This window comes from Artemia sp. Qi Xiang Cuo, chromosome 16 (genome assembly GCF_049724085.1).
Source record: "Artemia sp. Qi Xiang Cuo chromosome 16, ASM4972408v1, whole genome shotgun sequence".
NCBI classification, from domain to species: Eukaryota; Metazoa; Arthropoda; class Branchiopoda; order Anostraca; family Artemiidae; genus Artemia; species Artemia sp. Qi Xiang Cuo.
Genome location: NC_142809.1, coordinates 22,385,389 through 22,398,355, shown reverse-complemented (window position 1 = coordinate 22,398,355; position 12,967 = coordinate 22,385,389). Strand labels below are relative to the sequence as shown.

The 12,967-nt window shown below is 35.0% G+C and overlaps 1 protein-coding gene across 3 annotated transcripts in view; it reads right to left on the bottom strand.

Moving 5' to 3' along the window:
* LOC148942679 (semaphorin-1A-like) overlaps positions 1 to 12,967 on the bottom strand; it is a 268,011-nt gene that overhangs the window by 21,875 nt on the left and 233,169 nt on the right. The window contains exons 14-15 of one of the 3 annotated variants that reach the window (XM_089102498.1): positions 12,233 to 12,283; positions 5,076 to 5,183 (exon numbers count right to left, since the gene is read on the bottom strand). In XM_089102498.1, the coding sequence (XP_088958624.1) occupies positions 5,076 to 5,183; positions 12,233 to 12,283 (159 nt within the window). The remainder of the gene's footprint in view (positions 1 to 5,075; positions 5,184 to 12,232; positions 12,284 to 12,967) is intronic. The other 2 variants (XM_089102499.1, XM_089102500.1) reach the window with 2 other exon arrangements.

Below are 12,967 nucleotides of genomic sequence, written 5' to 3'. Positions count from 1 at the left end.
TCAATTTCCTATACGTGCTTATCTAGATACCATTTCTAGCCACCAATCAGAATTTGATTTCTCTTTATAAGCGGTCCTGATTGGTGGGAAGTGACAATACCTAGACACTGACGTCAAGCAAAGCACTCGCGTTTTATTGATTTTAATTTAAAGACCCCCACTCTAGAATTTGAAACACATTTTAGCAATACAACAGGCAAATTTCTAGTCAAAAAAACTTTTGCATGTAGACAATGGTCCGCGTAATACAAGTACCGATCTTCTGATTCTCTACCTTTGACCAGGAGTGTTATGCGTGGTTGGGAATAAATCTTGCAGTGCTTCCCGTGTTTTTCTTGCAAATTTTTCCCGGTACCCAATTGGAATCGACTCTGGGTGAGCTTACAGAGTCACACTGGTATTCACAAATACAAACTGCATCATGAACAGGAATTACACGAACAGGAATTACAACGTCTATTAAATTGCAACATCTTAAATGATGAATTTCAGACTAATTTGGCAGATTAAACTTCATCCGAACTAAGCTGAATACACAAGCACATTTTAAGTAATCCTGCCTAATGAATAACTGATATTAGAGACTTGAGAAGAACTAATTAAATATAATCAGCAAAATTGAAATTTATCCTTATCAAACATGCTTATTACCTTTAGCAAAAAGGAAAGCCTAGCTACTAATATTTCCGTATCAGCTATTTTTCTTAGAAAAAGCAACTTGAACCTCATAGGGTGTTTTTGTTTATATAACGAGAAAGACACTAAGGAGAAAGAGTTAGCATTCTGCTTTCAATGAGATTAGCACCGAATAGCATTCTCGTAGAGAATATTCTTTGGCCTTGAAAACCGTAAAACTTTTATAAAAATAACATGGTGTTTATATAGGAAACCTGAAATATATAGGAAAAATGAAATGTAAGGTATCCACACATGGCGATTTAACAGCAGTTTTGATGATTTGTTTTGTTTTTTTTTCTAGTGATTGTTTTGTAGTTATCCAAGCGATTTCTCTTCCTTCATCCCCAGATTTTTTTTTCTTCCTGCTATCTAGATAGACTTTTTCAGAACGTTTTTGTCTTCGTATGTGTTTTTCCAGTTCAAAAGTCTAAAAAGTATTAGAATGCATTCCAAAAGAAGAATAAAAATAAAAAATTAAAAGCGGAAACTTTAAAACGTCTACTGACTTTAAAACTTTAGACGGTGTACTGAATTTGAAAATTTAGCCAAGTGAAAGAGGACACGACTTAAATAAGTTTTCAATTCTGATAAAAAAAAAATTCCCTCAAAGTTAAGGTATTTTGGACATCCCATTTAGCAATTTACTTTTCATGGGGTAACCCTGATCTATTTTTCTTCTTCTACTACTACAAACTCGCCATTAAATCGGTGTTAAATCGGTATTAAATCATCAATCAGACTGACACTCTTCTTCTATCTAATACCCTTAAGAATACTACTTTTTCCATAAAACACCCAGATAAAACCGCTGTAAATCAATATACAGCAATACAAGGTTACAGAACATATATCTCTAACAGGCATTATCGTGCTATTCAAACACGAATTCGGCTTCTGCATTTGACAGGAATTGTCTTTCCCAAAGTCAAGAAAGACTTGTCATGTCTTGCTTTATTTGCAACAGACACTTCAATGTGTTGCTGACCCTGGCCAATTAACAGAGGTCTGTCTTAACTTTGTCAATATTATTTTTGTTTTTTCTTCATCTTCCTTTACAGTTAGGCACCATTATTTAGGCGTTTGTTGTCGACAATACTTGTAGTCTAGAATACAGAGCGACAAAAAAGCAAATTTGTCAACTAAAAACGTAAAAACGCTCATACTTTCAAATCTATTTTTGCATCTGAAGATACTGCGCATATAGGAAAAAAACTAGTCAATTATTCTTAATATCGAATCAACAAAATACTACGAATATTTTTTAGAAGAAAATTTGTTAGGGAAAACCCTAAGCCACCTATAACTAAGATTGGAGGAGTTTAAACCTACATATCAAGTTAAGTATTTCCAAAAGGCTTAACCATGCCATTATTATTGATTTGCTCATTTGTTTTATTTTCTTCTTCTTCTTCTTAATCTCTCTCTGCCATAGGATATCATATCATAGTTATTGCCGTGACTCGTGTCATAGTTATTGATTTGATCGTTTGTTTTACTTTTCTTCTTCTTTTTCTTAATCTCTCTTTACAATTGGTTATCATGTCATTCTCACTGTCATGTCTCATGTCATAGTTATGTCACTGTTAATTTCTTTTTCCTTTGTTTTAGTTTTTTCTTAATCCCTTTTTACAATTAGATATCATGTCATTGTTATTGTCATGTATCATGCCATAGTTATTGATTTGTTGGCTTGTTTTATTTTTCTTCTTCTTCTTCTTAATCTTTCTTTATAGTTGGATACTATGACATTGAGATGATTAATGTCATAGTCATGTCATTGATATTGGGTTCTTCGTTCGTTTTCATTTTCTTCTTCCTTTGCTTAATCTCTCTTTACAGTTGGATATCATGTCACTGTCTCATGTCATAGTCATGTCACTGTTATTAATTTTTTTTTTCTTCTTCTTCTTAATCCCTTTTTAGAATCGGATATCATGACATTGTTATTGTCATGACTCTTGTCATAGTTATTGATTTGTTCGTTTGTTTCATTTTTCTTCTTCTTCTTCTTCTTATTCTTTCTTTACAGTTAGATATTATGGCATTGCCATGATTAATGTAATGGTCATGTCATTAATACTGGTTTGTTCGTTTGTTTTAATTTTCTTCTTCTTTTTCTTAATCTCCCTTTACAGTTGGTGTCATTTCATTTTCATTGTCATGACTCATGTCATAGTCATAACTCTTATCACAGTTTCTGATATGTTCGTCGTGTTACTATTTTTCTTCTTCTTTTTAATATCTTTTTACAGTTCGATATCATGTCATTGTCATGACTCATGTCATAATTATGTCATAATCATGTTATTGTTATTGATTTGTTCGTTTTGTTTTTCCTCTTCTTCTTCTTAATGTCCCTTTAGAGTTGAATATCATTGTTTAGACAAAAACTTCGGTGTAAGTTATCACAAAGTTTTATTTACCAATGATATGTAAAGCAAAGCAATTGAAAATTTAAGGATCTTGGTATTAGAAGCTCTCATTCTAATTTTATCACAGGAGTTTTCCAATGAACTTTTTCGGCTATGCATCTCAATATTAAATTGGATTCTCCCAATCGATCAAACAAAGAAGTAATGAAATAGCAAGTTTTGAATAAGTGAAGCAAAGGAAGCTGAACACATCATAGCATTGTCAAATATTAAATTTATAACTGAAAAGTTCAACCTGTCATTAATCGTAACTAATTGTTAAAAAAGACTTTCAGTAGGTTTGAACTCGCGATATTGTTCAAACTAGGCAGGAGCAGATAGCCACTGGCCAAGGGCTGCCAAGTCTCCGACCCATTAGATATTACAACGTGATTTTGCATCGCCTTTACAATAGGCAATAAAATGTTTTGCTAAACGCTACTTTATACATCTACCATACAAGATAGTTACGTAAATATCCTGTCTCTCACTCGTCTCAAACGGTATATACACCTCCAGTTTCTCAACATTAGGCTATAATCCCGTGGTTCCCAACTTGGGGCACACGCCCCACCGGTGGGGTATGGGAATATTTTGGTGGGTCATAGACAGGACGTACACCCTTCGACTGATAAACCAGAGCCTTAATTTTAAAAAAAAACATTTTTCAAGTAACTGACGTCATATTCACATACATTGTAAGAGCCAAACAGATACATGATAGTATTGCAATGACATCATACATTGCATGAAAAGTGTTACATACAGACAAAGATTTTCATTTGCATAAAATACATCTAGAAGACAGCTCGAAAAAAATACCAAGTTGATTGCCTTTTAAACTCACTTAAGGTGAATTCGCATAAAATTTTGGGTAAAAAATTTAAATATCACAAGGGAGCATCAAGATTTTAGAAATGCTTAAGTGGTGCATGGCCCAAAATTGATCGGGAACCACTGCTATATTCAGTAACATCAATTCACAAAAATGAGGGGGGAGGTCGTTTTTCAAACCTAGGGGGACAAATTTACAGTTTCGTTAAGTTTTCCATGAAAATATAAAAAAGGACATGTTTCAACGAAAATACCTTCAAAAGGGCATTTTTCAACAAACATAGGAAGGGGAGAGAAATTGCTCCATGCCCCACTCCCCCATTGACACTCTGACTACATGATGAAGGCAAGTCGAAATGACATGACATCTGACCAAGCGACTAGAACTAGTACAGCACTCAGATTGACGGTACTGAATAATAATTTCTGCCATTGGCCCCATATATGTAAACTGTATCAGGTAAAAAGAAAGAAATAAGCATGGGGGGAAGTTACACAGGTATTAGCAAAAGGATCTGAACAAAATACAATCCAAGAGTCATGGGGCGGGGTGCGTCAAGCAGTATTAGCATTTTAGTGAGGCAAATATTAGTCTACTACTACTACTACTACAGCACATGCAAAAGACTGGACCTACTTTTAGACTCATCACTGGTTCCCAAATAATCATGGGCTAGATCACAACCCCATTCAAGTTTATTGATTATTCAATATAATTAGTTCTTATGTTATAAATTAAAATAAATAATTTGATATTAATTTTTCAGTAAATATGCTTATGTTTAAATACACTGAAAATTAACAAAAAGAAAATAGATAATTCATAGAAGAGATTTTTTTTAATCAAAAAAGAATGTAACAAAGCTCATTTATGCATGTTAAACCCTTACTTATTAAAATTATTTATTTCAACAGATATTTGATCAAATAACTACAAAATACCAATAATAAAGATGATGATTTTACAAACGTACTAATCAAATTTAATGCATTAAATTAATTACAAACAAATAATTAAGTTTGTTTTTAAAAACTAGAAATAATTCATAGCCATACTTGAAGATTATATTGGCAAACACTGATTTCAAAGCCATGAAAGTTAGTACTTTAGTTGCTACCCAAACCACCATGAGATACGTAAAACGAACAAACCCATACTAATTTCTTGTTGGTTTGTAGTAGATGGCAGAATTGTAGTTACATGAGTAACCTCAGGACAAACACAAGGACCACATGTAGGACAAACAGGCTCAGGCAGCACTAAAAATAGCAATAATTATTGGAATCCGTTATCCATTTGATAAATGTGTAAAAATGTGCATAAATGTGATAAATGCACCTCTTTTTTTAATATTAACTTTACAAACAAATACATTTTTGGCTCCTCGCGTCCTTTATGTTTTTCAGCAAAAATGAAATACGATCGTCATTTCATCTGATTATACTTTTTAGTATTGCAACCTAATAAATTATGTAGACAAGATTGAAACAAAAATTATTCAATGTGCATAATTATATAATGAATTAAATAAGATTGTATAATAAAATCATATAATAATTACATATCAAACATGATAAATCTTAAGAAAACGATAGAAGTAGAAATAAAGACTATTGTTTTTGCAATATTTACTACTTGTTTCAAAATCAAGCTTTTTGTAGCGAAAGATAGGTTGTGAGTTCCACTTTAATGATGTTTAAACAAGTCGTACAAAACTTTTGTGAGATATTTTAATGTTACTAACGGGTTCTTGTTCAGTAACAAAAAAAAACAATATAATCACCCAATTGTTCCCATTTTCTTGTTAAATTACCATTTAAAATTATTCAGAATGGTATATACCCTACTATGCAAATACAGTAGATGCTCTCAAACAGTTTGGGAGTTTGTTTGTTTAGTTTTGTGAACCCATACTTTGTCTTTAAGCCTTATTATTTTTGGAGTTACGGATAATAGGAAATGTTTTGAGTATTTGTATTATAGGAGAGCTTTTTTTGTCAAGGGCCTTTTATCTTTGTTGAAAAAAAAACTTTCTATTCAATGAAAAAATATGTTGAATCTTACATGAGTTCTTTAAACAGAGTAAAAAAGTTTCGTCTTTGATGCTTCATAATTTCAAAAGCTATTTTGAATGAAGTCCTGTACTGCTTTCTTTACCAAATAATGCAGCGAAGAGACGCGCTTTTTGTTCTACGCTTTCTAATTTTCTCAAACGAAATGAAGGCTTCTGAAAACCCAATAGTTTCCAGGAAATATATGAAATCTAATTTAGTCTGTGTTCGAGAATGAATTGAGGTACTACTGAATTTTATTTAAATTATCCAGCTGTTCAACCAAGCTACAAAAATGAGAAATTTATATATTTTGGTGAGACGGAAATCACAAACCAGCAAAAAAAAAAAAAAAAACTGGAAAGGAGAAGTTCCATACGCACCGGACCAAGTCTTCTAGAGAATTTAAATTTTTTAAAACGGTGCGTTTCTATGGTTCATCCCAAATGAGGAAAAATCGCTAACAAAAGAAATTGAGGTGAGCAATGAAGCCATACCTAAAACAACCCTCACAAGTAAAGGCGGTGTTACCGTCATTGCCCTCCCTTCCCCTCTCTATCCAACATAACTATCTGAAACGATTTCCAACTTCACGCAAGGAGCAGTGTGTCACTGCTGACATACAAACATGAACTCGCGTTCGGAAGGGGGGGGAGCAGACAATTCATCTAAAAATTATGTAAAAGATCTGATAATCGTAAAATCATGAATTTTGTGAAGAATATATTTTGTCTCAAATATTATTCTAAGGATGAAGCAAGACGAATGGACGCTGTAAAGTTATACGAAATCGAAATTAAAGTCTCTAGATTTCGGAAACTCCAAAAACTGCTCTAAAAGAAATTTCGCTGAAAACTAGCAAAAGTTTTCTGATAATTTTGTTAGAAAAATTACTCGGCCCTTACAGCTTTTATATTTGCGACACTACAACTGCTTGTATTTTTACTCTAAATGGTATCTTAACTAATGTACACCACAAGGAAGTCTATCCTAGTGTAGTCTTTTAGGAAAGATCTGGGTAGTGTATCCTTGTGTATTTTGTTATAATGGTATATCAATATAAAGTTTTGTGAACATCTGTTTGTTTGTATTTATATTTTCTTTTCACTTAATTATATGAAATCAGTCAAGCAAGCGTTTAGGCAAAATCACAAATTAACTAACAAAAAAGGCAAAAGAATAAAAAAAAACTCAGTTAATAACAGTTAATAAAAGAATAAATTAAAAAATAGTCACAACAGATATACGAATGTAGCAATGAACTTGCTTGTAAAAAGTGGTAGAGGGCGTATTCAGGATCTTTGTTCGGGGGGCTATTTATCGGGAATGGGCGGAGGGTACGGAAAAAGTTAAAAAAAAAAGAACATGAAAAGCTTGTAATTATTAGCCGGACAAAAATTTTGGGTGGTGGGAAGGTTTAAACCCAGTACCCCCCCCCCCCCTCCACACACACACACACACATTGATACGGCTTTGGTTGGTAGGGTAATTGTTTTAATTTTGGGTAAAATAATAATAATATTCTAATTAAAATCTGCAAAAGCGTTAAGCTACCTGAATTCCTTTTCTTTTGAAGCAGCATTTATTTTAAGCAACTTTTTTTTTTTTTGCAGCATATTTCGTTAGAAAAGAAAGGAGATTCTGATAGAGCTTCACCTTTAAAGCTTTGATTTAGCCTGCTTTCACCAGGCTCTTCTAAAATCAAAGCTTCCTTTCAAATTTGAAAAGGAAGATAAAAGTGGAAAATGAAACTATATCTAACGTTCATAGATGTCCACAAGGCGGTACCAGGATTTTTTTTTCGGAGGGGGTTTTACTATAATAAAAAAAATTCGGGGGGGGGGGTTACACAAAAAACCTCAGAAAAAGCAAACAAAATTTGTTTATATCTTTTTTTATTACGTTTTTACGAGTCGGGCAAACATTTCGGGGGGGGGGGGTTAAAACCCACCTAACCCCCCCCCTCCTTCTGGGTACGGCTTTGGATATCCAAGATAGAAGAGCACAGCTTCGAATAAAGAGTAGATCACTATTCTAAAGTTAACTGTTCAAGCCAATGGAAAGAAATTAATGAACTTTTCTTCACGCACGACATCAGAAATTAGCGTAGAGGGGAGATAGAACGTCAATTAGCTTATTCTGAATCAGAGTATAACACATGGGTCATCATTTCTAACTTTTCTAAAATGTGAAAACTTAAAGGAGTAAATGATCTTTTATAAGTAAGCCAGTAACTATGAGGGTTTCAATTGAAAGCTACAGATCTACATCAGTGGCGCAAATTAACGAAAATGTAGGGGGGGGGCAAGGATTTTCTTCGATTTTTTTTTTAATTAAGATGCAAAAAAAAAGAACAACATTTAGCAAAAATACCTAAAACAGGGAGGAGCGGCGAGGTCGCTGCTTGGCAAAATCGTCGACTAATCTATCCAAATCCAGTTTCTTTACTTCCTCTTTTTCAACGGCCATTATCATGAGATCACTGAGTCTGTCGTTTCCCATCGTCGATCGCAAATAGTCTTTCACACGTCCTAATGCCGAGAAGAATCGTTCATTACTGGCAGTGGTCACAGGCAAAGTAGCAACTAGCTTCATCAGTTTTAGCACTGCAGAATAGGCAACTGGGAGGTCGGATAAGATTTCGATAGCTCGACGAAGATCCATTTTTGAAACATCACTTTATAACAGATGCAGCTTTGCAAGAGAAAGCTGGAATTCTATGACATGATCATCGACACAGAGAATCTCTGGATAATGACACATAATTCTTCCAACTTTTGAAAGGTTAAGCAAATTAGAACTTGAGGGGTCGAAGGCAGATAAAGTATCGAGCAGAGGCATATTCTGCAGGAAACGTTGGTCCATCTCACTCGTCAAACGATCTATTACCTCAAAGTACAGAAGTTTACCGCAGTCTGATTCAACTGGCTGACTGATATTACGTTTACCGGTTATTGAGTTTGAAAGAAAGTCTTTGAGACGAATGGAAATGGCTTGACTTCTCTTGCTTCGAGTACTGGTTTTAGATTGTGAATATTTCGATTCCCTGATATCGTATAAAGCCACTAAGTCAGATATGTTTTTGCTTAAGTTTTTCTATTCATTATCATTTCTCAGCTTTTGGAATCGCGCGTTTCTTAGAAATCAGTGCAAGTGCCTAATGAACCCACAAACTATCAATTTGAAGTTGCTCAAATAAACAATTTACAAAGACTAATGCTTTTTCCACTATGTGTAAAGTTGAAACAAAAGAGGCAGAGTTGATTTTGTCCAGTAGTCCTTTTGCTTCACACGCTGCCTCGCCGTTGGAACTATCAGAGACTGCGGCAAGCACAGCAACAATACAATCAAATCTGGCCTTCACCTTCGAAATATAGCGGACTGCGTAAAACCAGCGAGTCTGGACGGTCCTCTCTAGCTCCAAGACTTTTTGCCCGCTAATACGCTGGGATTCCACAAATAGCTCGTGACGAGTATTGCTGCATGATATAAATGCGTAAAGTCTTTGCACCACAGAGAAAAATTCAGAAAGTTCGCCGATATTTTTTTGGCAGTCAGTCAAAACCAAGTTTAATCTGTGGGTGTGACAGTGTACATAAACTGCATGAGGCCCCTTCTCCCTAAACTTTGCTTGAACTCCGTTAAATTCCCCACTCATAACGGATGCGCCATCATAACATTGGGCAATACACGGCATCGAATCTACACCATGCTTTTCTATAGTTTCACAAGTCAAGATGGATAGGCTCTCGGCGTATAATTTGTGCATGTGATAGCAGCCCATCGGTCACTTCACTACTTTTACATATGATATGTACCTGAGTAGGATCGCTAATTGTTCTTTTCTACAAGTGCCTTTTGTCTTGTTAACAAGAATGGCAAAGTAATTAGCTGATTTTAATTCTGAAATAATATCTTGGCGCAAGGCATTTCCTATCAGTGTAACTGCGTTATTTTGGTACTGATGACTGCAATAGTGACCATATCGGCGCTGTAACTTGACCCTTTAGCTTTTCGTCGCCTTTAGACATTTCCTCCATCAATTCAACCAAATTACCCCGGTTTGCAGATGTTTCTGATTCGTCATGACCCCTCAAAGCAAGACCCTGGCGGCCAAGAAAGCAAATAGGGCGAAAAATGTACTTCACATGATCTCTATTTTCCTGAACCTCTTGAGATCTGGATTGAATTAAGGCATTCGCTATAGATTTCGAAGTATCAGTACTCATTATCTTAAATTCCGTCCATGCGGACATACAATGCTTATGTCTTTCAGAACCATCATGTTGCTTTAATATAGCAGAACTGTCTTTCCACTTGCAAAATTCCGACACAATGAAAGCTCTTCTTACAGCAGTTTTTTCAGCCCTGAGAGTCCCCATAGAAAAATGGTGGTAAGCAAAATACAACACGGAATTCAAGTTTTTTTACCATTATACCCATTCATAAATCTAATTGTAATATGCACTAAATTTCCTTCCATTACAAGTGGTAGCCGGATATCTATCAAGAATAGGTTGAGCTGGTTTGTCGTGACGCGTCCTAGAGATATCTGAGAAAGTTTCTTGACTGCTATTGGAACCCGCAAGGGGTTCAGCGATGCAGACTGAACTTTCATGTTGATCTGAGCCATTTATTGTTCCGCTTGTTTCCGAAACTCTTTCACAGGTGGGGGAATTTATCTCAACTAACCCGAGACTTTGGGCGATGACACTATTGCCAGTTTCTTGCACTAAAGTTTCTTCATTTTTCTTCCGCATTTTCACCGAAAAACAATCCAAAGTTTGTTGTCGCTTTTTACTCATAGTTAAACGAGTAGTAGACAAGGACATCACTCAGACATGGCAAGAGAAGAACTGAAGAAACACGTAGAGACTCACTTAGAAAATCACTCCCTTACTCCACGGTAAAACTACCCCGCTTAGAAACTCCACAAGCCAATCACTTACATTTCCTGTTCACGACAGTCCCATACACTCCACTGGGACTAGTCATCCCATAAACTATTCAACAACGTCAAAAATCTGCCGACCAAAACCCCCTTGAAACCCTAGAACACATTTCCTTTCCCAGCTACTAAAAAAGGCAATATACAAAACTCATAGTTTACAACGAATTTTTCACAAGAACAATAACGAAACGGGTACTGACCACATCAAGCTTAGTTTTGAATGAACCCTACTTGGAAATAAAATAGTGTAGACGCGCTCGCTCTTAGACATTTCAAAACAAGATTATATAATTAGGGCACCAGTTTCTTGGTCGTATTTATTGGACCAGTTGCTGGTTTAATATAGCACATAGCTAAAATAGAAAATAGCTTTGAAATTTAAATAAGAAGGTAATTTTCAAAGTCTAGGGGGGGGGCATGCCCCCCCCCCTAATTGGCGCCCCTGATCTACATTGACTAAAATTTATTTAAAAGGATATCCTTAAAATGATTAAACTAAACACATTTTACCCAAATTAAAATTTCGAACAAGCACAGAAACCCCTTGTCAAAACATTAAGATGGAGGTAAGGGATCTTACCAATGTGTTAATCGTTTTTATATATACATTTATAGTTGTATACTTAAAATATTTACATTGATCGTAATTTTGTCCTGGCTACATTTATTAACAGGAACAGAATTCCCTTGTCAAAATAATGGAATGGGGGCATAAAGCATAAACCAAACTCGGCACAAAGCTTCGAGAATAACGCTGTGACCTAGACAGAACCGGTGTCAGTTCTGGAACTTTCACAGCTAATTCTTCGGGAATCAGGACCTAAGATGGACAAAGGGAGGCGGGAGGAAGTTTTCGTAAATAGGATGGGGGGGCAAATTTCAAGCACTGTTTCGCATGACGGACAAAAAGGGGTTCAAGCTTGATTACTCTAAGATAAAAAAAAAAATAAGGCAACGGTGGACCTCCGTAGATGATTTGTAGTGATCTCTTCAGAACAGGATCAATTTTCTAGCTTTCTTCTTTTGTCATGGCAAAATGCCAAACATACTGTTTAGCGCTGATAGAACACTAACGCGGTGAACATAAATGAACACACAACGTTTATCGACCGACATGGAGATTTGGTTGATACCATGATAGCATTCGCATAGTTTTTTATTAATCTTATTTCTTTCATTTACAATTTTTACTTGAAAATTGAGTCGATAGATCGATAAAAGATGGAGGAAACATCACAATTAATGTAAAGTAACACAACTACAATCAACTCCTTGATATAGCTTATAGCAAAAAAAAAAATCTCACCAGTAGAAGGCTCCGTTGAAACATTTGACAGATCCGCAGGGATTTCATTGCCTGGAAAAGAAGTTTGATTAGAAGTTAGAAGTTTGATTAGAAGTTAGAAGTTTGATTGTGACGTTTCAAGATTGATTTTGTTCAAAAATGGAATGTTCAACGACAAAAATTAAAAAATCTTAAGGATAGCTGACAGGAGCATGATTTAAATAGGTCATTACCATTTAAAAGTTTTAGGGCCAGTTAACACTACTTTGGGATTCATTTTAAAATGATTTTTTTTTTTCGCTAAAGCATAATATGGATAATAGAAAATTGACTTAGCACCTTTTATAATACAGTAACTATGCTATCAGTTCAAAGAATAGAGTCAGCGTTTGAGGGAAGAATATTTATGGAAAAATGTAGATTCGTGCCCAAATATCGGACCTTTTTACATTTGAAATGGTTATGTCAAATTTCCTGATAACTACATTATTAAAGAGTGAGCAGTTTGCATCTTCCCCATGAGTGACCTTTTCTGAGAAGGAGGTTTAGAGGGGAGGGTCATGCTCTGGAATAGGTTTAAAGGTTCAAAATACCATAAAACTTAGCATTAGTTGGAGATGAACACTTTATCCAGCTTTTGGACTTTTTTACGTATAAAAGGATTTTGTCAAATTTCCAGATGAATATGATATTATTAAAGAGGGAGCAGTTCAAATTTTTCCACTAGTGTCAACTTTCCCGCAGACAGGGATTTTG